The sequence below is a fragment of the Lithobates pipiens genome, unplaced genomic scaffold, assembly GCF_037356315.1.
Source record: "Lithobates pipiens isolate NorthernLeopardFrog02 unplaced genomic scaffold, aLitPip1_a1.2 Scaffold_10, whole genome shotgun sequence".
Taxonomy (NCBI): Eukaryota; Metazoa; Chordata; class Amphibia; order Anura; family Ranidae; genus Lithobates; species Lithobates pipiens.
The window spans coordinates 82,817,733-82,838,123 of NW_027507686.1; the positions used below are offsets into that span (position 1 = coordinate 82,817,733).

General features: G+C 42.4%; 1 protein-coding gene across 3 annotated transcripts in view; it reads left to right on the forward strand.

The window, feature by feature from the left end:
- Nucleotides 1–20,391, forward strand: part of RELA (RELA proto-oncogene, NF-kB subunit) — a 102,958-nt gene that overhangs the window by 31,913 nt on the left and 50,654 nt on the right. For all 3 annotated transcript variants that reach the window (XM_077456335.1, XM_077456343.1, XM_077456324.1), the window contains one exon: nt 3,141–3,295. In XM_077456335.1, the coding sequence (XP_077312461.1) occupies nt 3,141–3,295 (155 nt within the window). The remainder of the gene's footprint in view (nt 1–3,140; nt 3,296–20,391) is intronic.

The following is a 20,391-nucleotide window of genomic DNA, read 5'->3' on the forward strand; positions in this document are numbered from 1 at the left end:
AATATATTGCAACAACCGCCATTTTATTCTCTAGGGTCTCTGCTTTAAAAATAAAAATCATGTTTGGGGGTTCTAAGTAAAATTCTAGAAAAAAATACAAATTTAAACTTGTAAGTAACAAGTCAGAAAAAGGCTTGGCCTTTAAAGGGGTTGTAAACCCTTGTTTTTCACCTAAATGCGTTATATGCATTGAGGTGAAAAACCTCTTGCAGCAGTGCCCCTATCTTTTACTTACCTGAACCTTCTTTCTCACACTGGGGAAGCGCACGCCAGCTCTAGCCACTTAAAGCGGAGTTCCACCCAAAAATGGAACTTCCGCTTTAAACACTCCTCGCCCCCTTACATGCCACATTTGCCATGTCCTTTTTTTTTTTTTGGGGGGGGCTTCATTAGGAAGGGGACATCCTCCTTCCGCCTAGGCGAATTCTCCTTTTCTAAAACTTTTTTTTACCCTTAAAAATCTCAACAGGCGACGTTTTAGAAAATTCTACAGGTTGCATATTTTGAGTTAGAGGTCGTCTAGGGCTAGAACTATTGCTCTTGCTCTAACAATTGCGGTGATGCCTCACGTGTGGTTTGACCACCGTTTTTAAAATGCGGGCACTACTCACGTATGTGTTCGCTTCTGCGCGCGAGCTTGTCTGGACGGGGCTCTTTAAAAAAAAAAAAAAGTTTCTTCTTTATTTAACTGCTTACAGACCGGACCATTTTGCTGGTCAAAGGCCAGGCCACTTTTTGCGATTCGGCACTGCGTCGCTTTAACTGACAATTGCGCGGTCGTGAGACGTGGCTCCCAAACAAAATTGACGTTTTTTTTTTTTTTTTTTTTTATCACAAATAGAGCTTTCTTTTGGTGGTATTTGATCACCCCTGCGGTTTTTATTTTTTGCGCTATAAACAAAAATAGAGCGACAATTTTGAAAAAAACGCAACATTTTTTACTTTTTGTTATAATAAATATCCCCCAAAAATATATAAAAAAAAAAAAAAATTTTTTTTCCCTCAGTTTAGGCCGATAAGTATTCTACATATTTTTGGTAAAAAAAAAAAAAATCACAAGCGATTGGTTTGCGCAAAAGTTATAGCGTTTACAAAATGGGGATAGTTTTATGGCATTTTTATGAATCATTTTTTATTATTTTTTTACTAGTAATGGCGGCGATCAGCCCTTCTTCCTTTTTTGCTATATAAATGCAGCGATTCCTGTGTAAATGACACTGGCAGTGAAGGGGTTAACCAGTGGGTGGCAGTGTAGTGGTGTGTTACTAACTGTGGGGGGGGGGGGAGACTGGAATTTCATTTAGTAAACACTGATCTCTGCTCCAGAGATCAGCGTCACTAGTTGCTAGGCAGAATGGGGAAATGCTGTTTATACAGCATTTCCTCCATTCAGCCGTCCCGTGAGACGATCGCGGGTATGCCCGCGGCGATCGAGTCGGCGGTGTGCGCTCGCGATGGCAAGGCGGCATTGAAGATTGGATGTACCTGTACGCCAATATGCCTGCCCGTGCCATTCTGCCGACGTACATCGGTGCGCGCCGGTCGGGAACCGGTTAAGGACCAACTCACGCTGATGTACGTCATGCAGAATGGCACGGCTGGGCACAAGCACGTACAGGTACGTTGCCCTTTAAGTGGCGTGCGTGTATGTTGCTTTTAATCCGGACCCCCCATTCTTGTACCATCAAAACTGCTTTTGTAGGGCTTTTGTGTGATATTGGCCAGTACTGCTGCTCCTCTGAAAAGCAATCCATGCACAGATCTCTTTTCAGAGCCATTTGAATGGCGGTAAAGAGGCATTATGTTGCCTCCTCACCACCTGTTTTAAGCCCGTAAATGCAGCGCCACTATACCGCAATTGTGTGTACTTGAAGTGCAGGCTCATTCACTGTGTATACCTCCAGCTGCAGCCACAGCATGTGTACACCCCCAGCTGCTCCCTCTGCAGCTAAAGGGGGAGAAGTTGGGGGTGGTAAAAACAGCTTAACCATGTGGTTTTACTGCCCCTCCAACCTGACATGTGAACAAGCCCTTGGTTCACATCTGTGTGGCTGTGTACTGTGTGTAGGGAAGCCCATTCATTTCAATGGACTTCCCTACTCGCAAAAATTCCGGGAAAGAAGTCCCCGAGCTTCTTCCTTTTTTTTTTTTTTTTTCTCTCTCTATTGCACTGCACCAAAAGCACCCTTCAATTTCCAATGTGTGGGGTACCATTAAGATTTAACGGTGCCTCCTAAAGTGCAGAGCATTCTTCTGTGTGTTGGGAACGAGAGCGACAAAGGCAAGAATTCTTGTTGGGCCGTGTATTAGCGCTCGGATGGACACACTTAGACCGAATTTTCAATGGTTCAAAGAATGTCAGGCAGAATGGTCGGCCCTTGTGCATGTTCACTTCATCAAATCTGGCCCTCTTTGAAGAAAGTTTGGACACCCCTGACCTAGGTTCAGACCCTCCTTCCTTGACTACTAAGCGGGGAGAAATCTTTCTAAAACTTGAGTCAGCATACACCGTTGTCATACTTCATGTGTAATGTATTGTTTCTGATTTACCTCTTGCTGTCCAGCGCAGCATATATAGTTCTCTTAATGCCTTCCTCACTCTCCATCCCAACCCTTGGCTCTAGTATCAGTGGCAGTTGAATATAACAGTACTCGCTTATCACAATGCTCCCTTTACTCAGTCCTACCTGTCAGGTATTTTAACCATTGCACATAGCTGCGTAGTAGAACTTGACATCCTGTGCACCTCTCTTGTGAGTGGAAGTTGACTATAACATACCTGACTCAATAGGAGAACCCATGATCTGCTTTTTAGCAATTCAAATCATTGTCATTCTGCAAAGCAAGTCTCAGTAGGCTAGCTCATGGTCAGGTCCTGGTTTCCTAGGGACATATTTCCAGCAGCTGTGGGGATCTGGTGACTGGGATTTGTTCAGTCTTTTGCTTAATTCTTACATTACCATGTGTTTTCAGGTTTCTCATTTTGTAAGTTCAATTCATGTTTTTGTTTTGTTTTCCTTTTTTTAGGTGTTGTCTTGCCAAAGTCTAACTTTAGAAAACTGTTATTCTGTATTGCCTTTTTTTCAGGGGTTTGTTCTTTTTGTTTTACGCTTCCCATTCGGTCTTATTTTTCAAAACAGGTACAAGTATGCCGCCTTCTGTGCCTTATGTGGAGATCATTGAACAGCCAAAACAGCGAGGCATGCGGTTTCGCTATAAGTGCGAAGGGCGTTCTGCTGGAAGCATTCCGGGAGAGCGAAGTACGGATACTACTAAAACTCATCCCACTATTAAGGTATACATACCAACTTTAAAGATTTGTGTAGATAAGTGGTTAATGGAGTAGAAGATATTGCCTAGATTTGTAAACCAAGAACTGGTTAGGACTAAATCGCTTTACTGCAATGTCAAATGCCACTCGCCACTAGAAAACACAGAAAACCAATTGTTTTTGCAGTGCACCGTACAGGATCACACATCACTTTTGTGCACTTCATATAAAGTTTTCTAAAAAGAAGAAAAAAAATAGGAGTTGTCATGTGCTTAATCATACACCACATTGCCCCTACCAAAGTCAGAATGGACCGCTGCTGAGGAGGAAACTGCTGCCTGCGGTTCAACTCTCTGGCAGCTGTGCGTTGTGTGAATTTAGCCTTAAAAAGTGCTAGCATTATCTCCGTAAAACCTTTTTGCAATCTAGGCCTGTTCTGTACTCTAGGAGAAAGAGGGATGATGGCGCAAGAACCAACTGGGTAATAAAAAATAAAAAAATATAAAGTTACTAAAAATACAAGAGGGGTATAATAATGATGAACTGATTTTCTCAAGGGAGAAATGGTTACAATAAAAGTTCCAATTTACACTGGCGGCTGCAGCCTTGAGAGTAGAAGGAAGGACAAAAATAAAGCAAAAACAAGGTGCGCCAGACTCAATGCACTATTATGATATCCATTTAATTATATTAAAACAAGCCAAATGACTACTCACAAAAGGGAAGCAAAATCGGGCACATAAATGCAGGGGCGGAGTCGCTCAGTGGTCCGAGGTGCTTGTCCGTATGATTAAAAACTGGCTGTATCACGGTGTTATGGATAATAGGCCTATACTGTATTCCCAATTCCTCAATCTTCCTCTAAGTTGCCACTGAGGGCTGCTTTGCGTTCTGCACCACCCTAGAAATATGAGGATGAACCACTAACCTAATTCTGTCATGGCAATAAGTTGAAGCCAACTACACAACTATATTTCAGTGTCGGGTGTTTAAATTTGTCTTTCCCCCAGACCCTCACAAAGAAAACTCGCCATGCAAAGGGTTGTAATACGACATAACAAAACCGACATATTTACTCTCTTGTAGGCTTTTCTTTCTGAATTTTTTTCACTTTCTTCTTTCAAGCACTCGCCTCCTGGCAGACATTTTAAGAAAGAGCAATGGATTCACTCTCCCCTTCTTTGGAGTTCCAACTTGCCTCCCTTTGCCCCAGTGAAACTAGACCTCAGCTGAATAGAGAGAAGTCTGGCAGAAAACTCATGATCTCGCAGTGCATAAGCAAGCTTTTCTAAGAAGGTATTGGGTTAGGCAGCCTACCCAAGATGCATTTGCGGGGCCATGGCTAAATCACCAGTGCCTCTAGAGACTCGGAAGTGTGATTTATTTACAAGTAAGAAACAGCCAAGTGCCTTTTTTCGCCTTGGAAGCTAAGATGATTTGATATCAGCATGCACAGCTTCATGCAGCCCTATTTTTGTCTATTGGGGAGGTAAAGGTCAGTTTTATTCATGGATTGATTCCTTGAAATGTGATTCGCATTCCCACATCGTTCCTGAAATCAGTTAATTCTACTTTCTCTAAATTTCTATGGGCCCAATACTCCCCCAGAATTAAAACAGAGTTACTTTACCCAAAGGCCGTAGTGGCTTAGCCTTCCCTGGCTGGCACAGATATAAGGGCTTGAAAGCCATGGTTTCCATAGAAAGGGCATCTACACATTTTCCTCATGCACCACTTAGGATGGTGAGCTTCACACGTGCCAATGAATCTCGAAACGCACCCGAGCATCAGACCCACTCTCAAATATAGCACAACTGCCCTTTTAAAATCTAGTCACCCTTTCCCCTTCTACTGTCTATTCGGTTCTAGGCAACCCTGCCTTCTGACCGCACACAATCGGGACCATTTTGTGACCATGTGGACAGTAATATATTCCAGGCATCCACTTTCCTCTTGAACAAAGGTTGGCCATCCCTCAATGCTCTTTCTATTTGGATGTGTCGAAAACCTCAAAACTGCACGATTTTCTCATTATTCCGACCTGATGAAAATTTGAGTATGAGAAGTTGGATAATGAACAAGATCCCACTCAGACAGACATTCTCTTTCCAATTACATTTTCAACTCCTTGCCCAAGGATGACAACCACCCCAATCCTAACCAAATGGGAACAGTATTTAACCTTTTCCCAACAGAAAAAAAAAGTAAAATCCTTTACTTCAATTTAAAAATCACTGGAGATGTAGAGGCGGTCCGCCCCCAAGTTGACATCACTTCCGCCCTATACACCCAGGGTCACTTATCCTCCCTGTGAGCACCTCCAGCGGCTCTGATTTGCTTTTATCGTCAATTTTGCGCCAATATTTTATTTTATTTTTTTGTATTGACGCAAGGAATTGAAACTCGGTATCGGCGAGTACTTGACCGAAAGTATTGGTACTCATAGATAAGAAAACGTTATCAGTGCAACTCTACATTTATATGATTTAAGGAGCATTCTACTGTATAAATGTGACTGGCAATGAAGGGGTTAACACTAGGGGGGTAATCGAGGGGTTAATTGTTACATAGGGAGTGATTCTAACTGTAGGGGGAGGGAACTTGCAAGGGGAGGAGACCAACCGGTGTTCCTCTGTACAAGGAACACACCATCGGTCTCCTCTCACCTGACAGGACAGATCCAAGGTCCTGCTCTGTTACTGGACAATCGCAGGTGCCCGGCAGACATCGCGGTGGACAGGCACACATCGGGTCCCCAGTGAAGCAGCAGTCACTTACCCCCTGGTGGTCCGGGAAGGTGATCGCGTCATATGACCTCCGCCCAGAACTAGAGCTGCAACATCCCGCTGTCGCATGATGGTGGCCGGGTGGTAGTTAAAGAATACTGTGTTGAAATAGGTGAATTCCTCAGTCAGCTCCTCAAAGTTATTGAGTTTGTGGTCTTTGTAAAGTTTGTGAAAAAGAGATAATGCCATTCACTTTCCAATTTTGAATGGATTAAACAGCCTCAGATGATACACAGGTATGAAACCAATCTCCCTACATAAGTTTTACATGTATATCTGCTGTCTTCAGCTTGCTATATTCTTTAGAATGCTTATATCCTGTTTGGAATTTGTACTTTCTTGTTCTGCAGTAGTAGTGGTGTCTGGACTTGCACTGTGTGACAGCTGATTTGGAGGAAAGGCGCACATCCCTACTCCACATAGGCAGGGGAATGAAGATAACTTTCAGAGCTGTGCTGTGACAAGACAAGCTCTCTGCTAACCTATTTATAGCACCCACCCTGACACAAATCTCAGGTTGGTTTTATCTCCCCAGAAGTTATGCTAAGAGGAATGAAACCGCAGAAAGACACAGGACCTTAGGGCTTTGGAGAGAGATAAGTAAACACTACAGCTATACAGTATCTCACAAAAGTGAGTACACCCCTCACATTTTCGTAAATATTTTTATATATTTTCATGTGAAAACACTGAAGAAATTACCCTTTGCTACAATGTAAAGTAATGAGTGTACAGCTTGTATAATGGTGCAAATTTGTTATCCCCTCCAAAATTACTCAACACACAGCCATTAGTCTAAACCGCTTCCAACAAAAATGAGTGCACCTCTAAGTGAAAACGTCCAAATTGTCCCAAAGTATCAATATTTTGTGTGGCCACCATTATTTTCCAGCACTGCCTTAATCCTCTTGGGCATGGAGTTCACCAGAGCTTCACAGGTTGCCACTGGAGTCCTCTTCCACTCCTCCATAATGACATCACGGAGCTGGTGGATGTTGGAGACCCTGTGCTCCTCAACCTTCAGTTTTTGAGGATGCCCCACAGATGCTCAATAGGGTTTAGGTCTGGTGACATGTTTGGCCAGACCATCACCTTTTTTAACTTCCAGCCTTTTTAGCAAGGCAGTGGTCATCTTGGCGGTGTGTTTTGGGGTCATTATGTTGGAATACTGCCCTGCGGCCCAGTCTCCAAAGGGAGGGGTTCATGCTCTGCTTCAGTATGTGACAGTATATGTTGGCTTTCATGGTTCCCTCAATGAACTGTAGCTCCGCAGTGCCAGCAGCGCTCATGCAGCCTCAGACCATGACACTCCCACCACCATGCTTGACTGTAGGCCAGACATACTTTTGTGTGTTTTTTTTTTTTTTTTTTTTTTGGGGGGGGGGGGGGGGGGGGTTTCCTCCTCCTCACCTGGTTGCCACCACACATGCTTGACACCATCTGAACCAAATAAGTTTCATCTTGGTCTCATCAGACCACAGGACATGGTTCCTGTAATCCATGTCCTTAGTCTGCTTGTCTTCGGCAAACTTTGTGTGCTTTCTTATGCATCAGCTTTAGAAAAGCTTCCTTCTGGGACGACAGCCATGAAGACCAATTTGATGCAGTGTGCGGCGTATGGTCTGAGCACTGATAGGTTGACCTGACCCCACCCCTTCAACCTCTGCAGCAATGCTGGCAGCACTCATATGTCTATTTCCCAAAGACAACCTCTGGATATGACGCTGAGCATGCGCACTGAACTTTGATCGAAAATGGCAAGGTCTGTTTTGAGTGGAACCTGTCCTGTTAAACCGCTGTATGGTCTTTGCTGTGGTGCTGCAGCTCAGTTTCAGGGCTTTGTCGATCTTCTTTTAGCCTAGACCATCTTTATGTAGAGCGACAATTCCTTTTTTCAGATGCTCGGAGTTCTTTGCCATGAGGTGCCATGTTGAACTTCCAGTGACCAGTATGAGAGGGTGAGAGCGCTAACGCCAAGTTTAACACTGACACCAGGGAGGGAAAATGGCTAATTGGGCCCAATTTGGACATTTTCACTTAGGGGGTTTACTCCCTTTTTGTTGCCAGCGGTTTAGACATTAATGGCAGTGCAAGTTATCTTTAAGGGACTGCAAATTTACTGTTATACAAACTATACACTCACTATATTACATTGTAGCAAAGTGTTATTTCTTCAGGGTTGTCACAAGAAAAAATGTTTACAAAAATGTGAGGGGTGTACTCCCTTTTGTGAGAAACTGTATGTGTGGTATGTATGTATGTATGATTTGCCACCTCAGTGAATCCAATAATATCCAAAGGACCCCAATCAGCTTGTCGCTCAGAATCCCTCTCATACAACTTCACATCATTGTGGCAGTTTATCTTCCTTATTTTTAAAGGGAAAAAAATGTTATGCTATTTAGGATATTTTCCAAAATTTTTCAATGTGCTATCCTCACCCATATTTTCTAACAGCTTAACTTTATCCCCCCCCCCCCCCCCCCCCCACATGCCCTGTAGACCACCTCCTCGAAGTTTCCATTCTCTACCAGATTTGCACCCATATGAGAATTATGCCCTTAACCCTTCTGTGATGCACCATTTTTGTTTTTAAGATTCTTGCCAACTCTTCCATTTCGTGGTAGTGTGTTTTATTGCTCCTCTCCTCCAGACTATCACATACATTCCATCTTATAGGTCTCCATCTTATAGGTCTCTTCTACAGCATTGACCAAATCCCATATTGAAGGCACCTCAGTCTCCTGCCATTTTTTTGGGGATTCATTTTTTCCCTGCATTTAATAAAAGCGGGATTAGGGACTCCTTATGCCGTTTTACCCCACCCTTTATACCATGAAATAAAACTTTCTTTCTTTTTTTTTTTTTTTTTAAACGGTCATTTTCGGTATCGGTTTTCGGCCTAGTGTATTTTTCATTTTCGGTTTCGGCATCAAAAAACCCATTCGGTGCATCCCTAGTTGCTAATGTAAAATAGTATGTCATCCGCGAATGCGGAGAGTTTGTTCCTCCTTCCCAATTTTTACACCTATTATATCTGGTCTTTCCCGAATTGACGCAAGGAGGGGTTCCAACGACAACACAAATAGGAGGGGCGACAATGGCATCCCTGCTTTGTACCCCTTTTCATTTTCGAAATGGGATGACTCCTGCCCATTGACTTTTATCCGTACCGTTGGCTAATTATAGAAAACTGACATTCTGGATCATTTTCGGGCCTATCCCCATCCTTTCTATTGTGTGGAACATGAACCCCCAGTCTACTGTCGAAGGCCTTTTGCGCGTCCGTCGACAAGAGCAGACTAGAGGTCCCCCCCTTTTTTGGCACATTTAAGAGCGTTACTGTAAATTATATATTTGTTTCATCTTTTGTCATGTTTATTTAAGTAGCAGCACTATTTTTGAGACTTTTTTGCATTCTAAAGTACATTGTTTTTGTATTTATAATATGTAATAATTTTAAGGGGGTTAATTCTTTTCCATACTCGCTGTATGCTGGGGCCTCCGTTTTTATCCCTAGCACAAAGTTTTAAAATCCTCAGTTTTATGAGCGTTCCAGAGTACAAGAGTCAGATGCAGCTTGTGATTTAATATTAAAGAAATCTTGGGTGTAAGCAGTGAGGTAGTTTGGGGGATTTTCAACACTTGAGGATTTTATCGCCATAAAAGGGTTGGGCATCTGATCTTCCATGATAGTGCTAGCTATTGCAGTATGGTCAGATCATGTGAAATCATTTTATAGTGGAGGAAGAAATCTTTTGTAGAAGCCATTTATCTACTGCAAATGGATCAATCCCCGAGGTAAGAATTATCCCTGGAGGAGTCTTTATTTCGCACGTTGGCATCTTCAGATCATAGACCTCATGGAAGGGTAGGTGCTAGTACTAATTAATCGTTAAGAATTGAGATTGCGATCTTAAAGCCTTTTCAGATTTCTATGCAGAGATTTCTCTACTCAAGACCACAGCTGTCAAAAAAGAAAAAACAAAAAAAAAGCAGTTTGCAGTTTCACATCATTCCTCAGCCCCAGAGCTAACTATAAACATTGTAACGTTTTGTTCTGTAGATCAAAGGAATGAACTTTGAGGGCAGCTTAACCACTTGCTTCCCAGGCCAATTCTGACATTTCTTTCCTAGATGTAAAAAATCATTGCTTTTTTGCTAGAAAAATTACACAAAACCCTCAAACTTATTATTATTTTTTTTTTTTTTTTGCAGAGACCCTAGAGAATAAGATGGCGGTTGTTGCAACTTTTATATCTTGAACAGTATTTGCGCAGCACTCTTTCAAAAAAAAATATTTTTTATATATATATATATATATATATATATATATATATATATATATATATATATATATATATATATATATATATATATATATATATATATATGTATGTATGTATGTATGTATGTATGTATGTATGTGTGTGTGTAAATAGAAACCAAACATGTCATGCTTCAAAATTGCACACGCTCATGGAATGGTGGCAAACTTCAGTACTTAAAAATCCCCATAGGCAACGCTTTAAATTTTTTTTTTTTTTTTTTTACATGTTTCATGTTTGGAGTTAGAGGAGGTCTAGCGCTAGAATTATTGCTCTCAATCTAATGTTTGCAGCGATACCAAACATTTAATTTGAACGCAGTTTAGCTATGTGGGTACGACTTGCATTTTTGCTTCTGTGAACGAGCACGCAGGGACAGGGGCGCTTAAACTTTTTTTATTGTTAATTTTACTTTTACTATTTTTGACACACTGTGATTACAGCTGCAAGTCGCTTGGGGTATGTCTCTATCAGTTTTGCACATCGAGAGACTGAAATTCTTGCCCATTCTTCCTTGCAAAACAGCTCGAGCTCAGTGAGGTTGGATGGAGAGCATTTGAACAGCAGTTTTCAGCTCTTTCCACAGATTCTCGATTTGGATTCAGGTCTGGACTTTGACTTGGCCATTCTAACACCTGGATATGTTTATTTGTGAACCATTCCTTTTGTAGATTTTGCTGTATGTTTGGGATCATTGTCTTGTTGGAAGATAAATCTCCGTCCCAGTTTCAGGTCTTTTGCAGATTCCAACAGGTTTTCATCCAGAATGGTCCTGTATTTGGCTGCATCCATCTTCCCCTCAATTTTAACCATCTTCCCTTTCCCTGCTGAAGAAAAGCAGGCCCAAACCATGATGCTGCCACCATGTTTGACAGTGGGGATGGTGTGTTGAGGGTGATGAGCTGTGTTGCTTTTACGCCAAACATATCGTTTTGCATTGTGGGCAAAAAGTTTGATTTTGGTTTCATCTGACCAGAGCACCTTCTTCCACATGTTTGGTGTGTCTCCCTGGTGGCTTGTGGCAAACTTTAGACAAGACTTTTTATGGATATCTTTTGAGAAATGGCTTTCTTCTTGCCACTCTTCCATAAAGGCCAGATTTGTGCAGTGTGTACGACTGATTGTTGTCCTATGGACAGACTCTCCCACCTCAGCTGTAGTTCTCTGCAGTTCATCCAGAGTGATCATGGGCCTCTTGGCTGCATCTCTGATCAATCTTCTCCTTGTCTGAGCTGAAAGTTTAGAGGGACGGCCAGGTCTTGGTAGATTTGCAGTGGTCTGATACTCCTTCCATTTCAAAATGATCACTTGCACAGTGCTCCTTGGGATGTTTAAAGCTTGAGAAATCTTTTTTGTATCCAAATCCGGCTTTAAACTTCTCCAACAGTATTACGGACCTGCCTGGTGTGTTGCTTGGTCTTCATGATGATCTCTGCGCTTTCAACAGAACCCTGAGACTATCACAGAGCAGGTGCATTTATACAGAGACTTGATTACACACAGGTGGATTCTATTTATCACCATCAGTCATTTAGGACAACATTGGATCATTCAGAGATCCTCGCTGAACTTCTGGAGTGAGTTTGCTGCACTGAAAGTAAAGGGCCGAATAATTTTGCACACCACTTTTCAGTTTTTTATTTGCTAAAAAAGTTTAAAGTATCCAATAGATTTCGTTCCACTTCACAATTGTGTGCCACTTGTTGGTGATTCTTTACAAAAAATTAAAATTTTATATCTTTGTTTGAAGCCTGAAATGTGGCAAAAGGTTGAAAAGTTCAAGGGGGCCGAATACTTTCGCAAGGCACTGTAAATATCCCTTGTAATATAAATAGTGCTTGACTGGTCCTCTTTACAGTGAGATCTGGGGTCAATAAGTCCCCAGATCTCTCCTCTAGGCTTGGAAGCCTGAAGTACAGGGGGAAAAAAAAAATCTCAGCTTCCCAGCTGAGGCGGCAGCATTTTTTCAAATTCGGAGGTTGGATGTGACGTCCTAACATTGCGCCCAGCCTCCGAACGATCAGACTCCGATCAGACCATCTGGTCCACTGGAAATCTCTATGGTCAGCATCCAGGGCCGGTCGGTTCCTTCTCCGGTTCGCCGATGGCAGGTGTGCTGCCCAGCTGTGGTACCTGTCACTCTGCGTTTGCCAGGCTTCCAGTGTAGTGCTGGACAAGATGCACCTCTGCCGTCCATCCAGTTAAAGGCCAGAGACTCATGCACAGTGGCTAAATGCCCAGTGTGCATTAGGCCTTGAGTCTTCTCCTTCTCCTTCTCCTTCTCCTCCTCCTTCTCCTCCTTCTCCTCCTCCTTCTCCTCCTTCTCCTTCTCCTCCTCCTTCTCCTTCTCCTTCTCCTCCTCCTTCTTCTCCTCCTTCTCCTTCTCCTCCTTCTCCTTCTCCTCCTTCTCCTTCTCCTCCTTCTCCTTCTCCTCCTTCTCCTTCTCCTCCTTCTCCTTCTCCTTCTCCTCCTCCTTCTCCTCCTCCTCCTCCTTCTCCTCCTTCTCCTTCTCCTTCTCCTTCTCTTCTCTTTTCTTCTCTTCTTCTCCTCCCGCGATCGTCTCATGGGGAAATGCTAATGTAGACAAGCATTTCCCTGTTCTGCCTAGTGACCGTGTCCACTGATCTCTGCTCGCTGTCATCGTAGCAGAGATCAGTGACGTGTCATACACAGCCGAAACACTCCCCATGCCTCACTTAACCCATACACTCCAACCAAGTGGTTAACCCCTTCATTGTCATTTGCACAGGAATCGGTGCATTTGTATAGCACTGATTGCTGTATAAATTGCTGTATAAATGACTGGTCTCAAAAAGGTCTGATGTGTCTGCCATAATGTCAGTCACGATAAAAATTGCTGATCGCCGCCATTACTAGTAAAAAATAAAATAAAAATTAATAAAAATGCCATAAAACTATTTCCTACCAAAAATAGGTATTCATCTACATATCGGCCTAAACTGAGGGGAATTATATATATATATATATATATATATATATATTTTTTTTTTTTTTTTTTTGGGGGATATTTATTATAGCCAAATGTAAAAAATGTGTGTGTTTCAAAATTGTCGCTATTTTATTTTTTTGCACAAATCGCAGCGGTGTGATCAAATACCACTAAAAGAGAGCTCTATTTGTGGGAGGAGGGGAAAGGAAGTCAATGTAAATTTTGTTTTGCAAGTCACGTCGAACGACTGCACAATTGTCCGTTAAATCGATGCCGTGCCTAATCATAAAAAGTGCTCTGGTCTTTGGCCTGCAAAATGGTCTGGGGATTAAGTGGTTAAATTACCTAAATGGGGCTTGTTCCAAAACCTTTCTGTGCAGTGGGGCTACTTCTGTGAGAGACCAGGCATGTCCTATGGGCCTCAATTTGGAATAGACAATTTTTATTTTTACACGAAAGGGCAACGTGGAGGTCCAAAATGCACTTTTACCAGTAAGGTTATTTGCACACTAGACATTTAATGATGTTAAAAATTATTTAAAAAAAAAAAAAAAACGGTTAAATTTTTTTTTTTCCCATCAAATGAAGTGGGCTTTGCTAACACTGCATGTTAGAAGTTCAGAGGTGTGTTATGTCAAAAAGGAAGGTGGGAACCTACTGTGTTTCTGGAACATCAGCAGTTATTTCTCTTGTGTTCATTGAAGAACTCCGTGGTTAGATCTTGAAGATCTGACCATTGTGTTTTAGGCTGCTTTTCACACTCAGGCACTTTACGGGTGCTAAAAATGGTGCCTGTAAAAGGGCCTCTGTCCTCACTCCAGTGTGAAAGCCCGGATGCTTTCACACTGGAGCGGTGCACTGGCAGGATGCCAAAGAAAGTCCTGCAAGCCGCATCTTTGAGGTGCTATAGGAGCGGTGTCTATTTTAAATCAATGGGGCTTTGGGGTGCATTTAATCCCTTCTTCTTTTTTTTTTTTTTTTTTTCCTCCGTTAGCGGGGTTTAAAATCGCCCCACTAGCAGCCGAAAAGTGCTGCAAAAAAACGTAGCCCAAGTTTCAAATGCAGGATTAGAATGCTAGGCACAAAAACAAAGGTCAGTCTAGTGACCGACTCTGCTGGTGGTCAATCCTCTCATCTGCTAGAGGAGGGTGTGTGTGTGTGTGTGTGTGTGTGTGTGTGTGTGTGTGTGTTGGGTTTTTTTTTTTTTTTTTGCTTTTAGACCTAAAGTCAACTACATGCTGGTTGATAGACTGGCTGTTCTAAATCGGCCATTCTCAATCAGGCTTCCGTGGAGCCTTCCTCCAGAGGTTGCTAGGGGTCCCTTGGGCTGTGGCTGATTGCCCTGCCATTTGAAAGTGCCTGCATAGTTCCCAGTCCAATGCCACTTGACTGGTCCATTCTCCCCTGTCCATCAGTGTAAGGGGCATTTTTCCCACTGACCCACAGTGATTTAGATTGAGAGTGTTTTAGATACTTGAAGTCTCCTCAGTTCCCTCATTGAGTGTGTGTGTGTGTGTGTGTGTGTGTGTGTGTGGGGGGTCAATTGTGACAGGCTGCCTAGGATCTAGGCTACGGCTATGAGATCTCATGAGGAACACTAATAACTGACCACTAATTGATCTGTCAGTGTCCCTGCTGTGGTGCCCCCCCCCCCCCCGAAGGCTGTTTGACTGACTTTAGGGAACCAACTTCAGCTTTTGCCCCCTATTCAGCTATCCCTTCTGTGGTTTACACATTCCTGGGCTTCCTAATCCACAGAACTTGTGCCTGTGCTCACTAAAACAGCTGCTCCTGTGCTCCCTCAAAACAAAAACCATGGGCACCGCCATCTAAGTGTAGATTTATTTGAAACCATAGAAAGTTACAATTGCACTCACATTGTATAATATCTTTACTAGTTCTCTGGTATCTGCATAGCTTGGCAGGGCAGCAGCTGGACAGAGCAGAGTGATGCCTGGAAGCAGTTGGGCTATACAGTTGCAAAAAAAACCTTTTGGGATGATATGGATTTCTGCACAAATCGGTCATAAAATGTGATGTGATCTGATCTTTATCTAAGTCACAACAATAGTCTGCATAAACTAATCACACAAAGAATTAAATGTTACCATGTTTTTATTGAACAGACCATGTAAACATTCACAGTGCAGGTGGGCAAAGTACGTGAACCTCTAGACTGCGATCTCCAAGAGTTAATTGGAGTGAGGTGTCAGCCAACTGGAGTCCAGTCAATGAGATTGGAGGTGTTGGTTACAGCTGCCCTACCCTATAAAAAACCACACCAGTTCTGGGTTTGCTTTTCATAAGAAGCATTGCCTGTTGTGAATGATGCCTCTCACAAAAGAGCTCTCAGAAGACCTACAATTAAGAATTGTTGCATAAAGCTGAAAAGGGTTATAAAAGTATCTCCAAAAGCCTTGCTGTTCATCACTCCGTTGTAAGACAAATTGTCTATAAATGGAGAAAGTTCAGAACTGCTGCTACTCTCCCTAGGAGTGGGCGTCCTGTAAAGATGACTGCAAGAGCACAGCGCAGACTGAAGTGAAGAAGAATCCTAGCGTGTCAGCTAAAGACTTACAAAAGTCTCTGGCATAAGCTAAGATCCCTGTTAGCGAATCTACCATATGTAAAACATTAAACAGGAATGGATTTCATGGGAGGATACCAGAGGAAGCCACTGCTGTCCAAAAAAAAACATTGCTGCACGTTTACAGTTTGCACAAGAGCACTTGGATGTTCCACAGCAGTACTGGCAAAATATTCTGCAGACAGATGAAACCAAAGTTGAGTTGTTTCGAAGAAACACGCAACACTAGGTGTGGAGAAAGAGGCACCGCACACAAACATCAAAACCTCATCCCTGTGAAGTATGGTGGGGCATCATGGTTTAGGGCTGCTTTGCTGCGTCGGGGCCTGGACGGATTTCTATCATCGAAGGGAAAAATGAATTCCCAAGTTTATCAAGACATTTTGCAGGAGAACGGTTTCCATCATTTTAAAGTTTTTAGGGAGCAGGGTGATGCTCCTACAGGTCACACGCCATCTGTCAGACTTGTGGGTAAATGGGACTCTTCCTTTTTCTTTCCACTCCCAAACTGCTTTTTTGACCTTATGGTGCTTTTGGTTCAAAATCCTTCAAGTCCCCTTTCTTTGGTTCAAAATTATCTTGGCAGAATAAATTAAGCCTGCAGAGAAATCTACTACAGCATGAAAGTTTACCCCCAGCTATTTGTCTCAGTGGGGGATGATTGAATTGGTTTACAGATCCCTGAATTCGCATTATGGACAGATGGGTCAGTGAACTGATCGTTTTGGACTACTAGAAGTCGTGTTTTTTTTTTTTTTTTTTTTTTTTTTTTCTTCTTTCTTTTCCTTTTTCTTTTTTCTATCCCCCTGACAGGTTCTTTCTCAACAAGCTTAATCTGTCTGACACTGCATTTTCTTTTCTAAAGCCAGACTGGAGGATTTACTTGGATGCTTGGGGTTACTGTCCTGCTGCATCGCCCAACTTTTCCTAAGCTTCGGGTAGAAGGGCAGACACCCTGGCATTATCCTTATTTGATATTTTGGCAAACCTGCCATTTCCCCTCAATTATGGCAAAGGGTCCAGGCCCCGAGACAGTGAAGCAAGTCCAAATCATGATTTCCCACCATACTTCACTGTTGGGATGATGACTTTGATGGTAAGCTGTGCCTTTTTTGCACCATAGTGGGGAGTGTTATCCCTGAACTATTCAACTTTTGTTTCATCAGTCCACAAAACCATTTCTCCAGCACCTTTTTGAGGTGTACCAAGGTGCCCTTTGGCAAACTTCAGGAGTGCAGCTATGCGTGTGTGGAGTTTGTGTGTGTTTTTTTTTTTTTTTTTTTTTTTTTAATTACAACAGAAACTACCCAAATGACCCTGGTCAAAAGTTTACATACCCCAGTTCTTAATACAGTGCATTGCCCCCTTTAACATCAATGACAGCTTGAAGTCCTTTTGTTTTATTTTTGGATGAGGTCTTTATCTACTCAGATGGTAATTCCTCTTGGCAACTAGCCTCCAGTTCCTGTAAATTCTTGGGCTGTCTTGCACGAACTGCACTTTTGAGATCTCCCCAGAGTTAAACTGCTCAATGATATTGAGGTCAAGAAACTGAGATGGCCACTCCAGAACCTTCACTTTATTATGCTGTAGCCAATGACAGGTCGACTTGACCTTCTGTTTTGGATCATTGTCATGTGCTTCCTGGCTGATGAATGCAAATGTTCATCTGGTATTTTTTGATAACATACTGCATTCATCTTGCCATCAATTATTTTTATTTTTTTTGATATCTTAAATTTTATAAATTTTTACATTTTACAACAGACAGGGAGAATAAAAGGTTACAAATAACAGTTGTTCTATACATTACAAATCGTAACTATTTATCTTACTTAATTACTTTCGTTTTATCTTATTTTCTCTCCCCTCCTCTATCCCTTATATACCCTACCTCCCCAATATCTGTTGGGTCTTGCTATCAATTTTTACCAAAGTTCCTGTGCCTTTGTTTTATTTTCTCCCCTCCTTTATTTGATACATTTGCTAGCAGTTTTTAAAAGACCTTTTTTGCTGACACTTTTTAAACAGCATTTTTTTTCCCCCTCTTTCTTCCTCCCAAATTAGGGGAGGGGTTAATTGTTCACAGGTGTATAAAGGTAGTTATACAAACTCCCCCTTGAGCTTGCTCCCTGATTGTGGCTTGCATGTGGATTTTCTGAACATAAGTGGATTTTTTTGAACTAAAGTGGAGAGTTAATAACCAGGAGTTGTGCTTTGACTGCTTCTGCTGGACTGCTTCTGCTTGCAAGTGTTGTTTTTGGGGGTGTTTTATTTTCTCCCCTCCTTTATTTGATACATTTGCTAGCAGTTTTTAAAAGACCTTTTTTGCTGACACTTTTTAAACAGCATTTTTTTTCCCCCTCTTTCTTCCTCCCAAATTAGGGGAGGGGTTAATTGTTCACAGGTGTATAAAGGTAGTTATACAAACTCCCCCTTGAGCTTGCTCCCTGATTGTGGCTTGCATGTGGATTTTCTGAACATAAGTGGATTTTTTTGAACTAAAGTGGAGAGTTAATAACCAGGAGTTGTGCTTTGACTGCTTCTGCTGGACTGCTTCTGCTTGCAAGTGTTGTTTTTGGGGGTGTTTTATTTTCTCCCCTCCTTTTATTTGATACATTTGCTAGCAGTTTTTAAAAGACCTTTTTTGCTGACACTTTTTAAACAGCATTTTTTTTCCCCCTCTTTCTTCCTCCCAAATTAGGGGAGGGGTTAATTGTTCACAGGTGTATAAAGGTAGTTATACAAACTCCCCCTTGAGCTTGCTCCCTGATTGTGGCTTGCATGTGGATTTTCTGAACATAAGTGGATTTTTTTGAACTAAAGTGGAGAGTTAATAACCAGGAGTTGTGCTTTGACTGCTTCTGCTGGACTGCTTCTGCTTGCAAGTGTTGTTTTTGGGGGTGTTTTATTTTCTCCCCTCCTTTTATTTGATACATTTGCTAGCAGTTTTTAAAAGACCTTTTTTGCTGACACTTTTTAAACAGCATTTTTTTTCCCCCTCTTTCTTCCTCCCAAATTAGGGGAGGGGTTAATTGTTCACAGGTGTATAAAGGTAGTTATACAAACTCCCCCTTGAGCTTGCTCCCTGATTGTGGCTTGCATGTGGATTTTCTGAACATAAGTGGATTTTTTTGAACTAAAGTGGAGAGTTAATAACCAGGAGTTGTGCTTTGACTGCTTCTGCTGGACTGCTTCTGCTTGCAAGTGTTGTTTTTGGGGGTGTTTTATTTTCTCCCCTCCTTTTATTTGATACATTTGCTAGCAGTTTTTAAAAGACCTTTTTTGCTGACACTTTTTAAACAGCATTTTTTTTCCCCCTCTTTCTTCCTCCCAAATTAGGGGAGGGGTTAATTGTTCACAGGTGTATAAAGGTAGTTATACAAACTCCCCCTTGAGCTTGCTCCCTGATTGTGGCTTGCATGTGGATTTTCTGAACATAAGTGGATTTTTTTGAACTAAAGTGGAGAGTTAATAACCAGGAGTTGAAAACAGGAGTTAAGACAGGAGTCTCTAACCTCTATCCTACATCCATCCTCCCCTCCATTTTAAAGATCCCACTGCAAGGGGCAACCAGACAGCTTTCCAGAAATGTCAGGCTGACAGCAAGCCAGATTCACCGGATCAGAGTGTTTTAAGGGGACAACCGCAGCCAGGTAAGCTCGCACCTCCACTCCCCCCCCCCCCCCCCCCAGTGATTGTTCCAGGGACTCTGTCCGACCGCCTACGGGGATCAGGAAGGAATTTTTGCCCCACTGGTGCATTTGGCTGCTACTGTCAGGGGGTTTTTTGCCTTCCTCTGGAACAACCATAGGTTAGCATACCCCTACCTCCGGCCTCCTTTCCATTTTTTACGCTATCCTAGGACGACTATTCCAGATCACAGCCAGACTTCTTTTCTAAGCGGAGACCTCCACCTTAAGTAAAGGCAGCTGGAACAGCCAGCAACCGAATACAACAACTCCTTCCGCATCCATATAGGCATCCCCTGATCAACTTGCGCGCTAATAGCCTCAAGCACGGCGGCAAGTCTGATACCTAGCCCCACCTCAGGATCAATACCCTGATCAGGATCATCATCTTAGGCCCATAGTACCATCAACAGCATCCACAAACCATGTGCTACTTCAAATACTCAGCTGAAGTTCTGCACAGACTAAGGAACATCAACACCACATTGCCATCTTCCATACAAAAAATACTTCAAAGAGAACAACTATTAAAAACCGGACGACAAGCAGCTCCCAACCACAGGAAGACATCTACTCGACCACTACAATTAGATTGCGCCTTGATTAACGCCAGGTCTGCAGTCAAACATAGACTGGAAGTACACGACTTCATCATCGAGAACAATGTAGATTGTCTCTTCATCACCGAAAGCTGGTTAACCTCTGACTGCAACACCATCCTCACCGAATTGGTGCCGGAAAACTACAGGATCCTAACCGAACACCGGATAGGGAAAA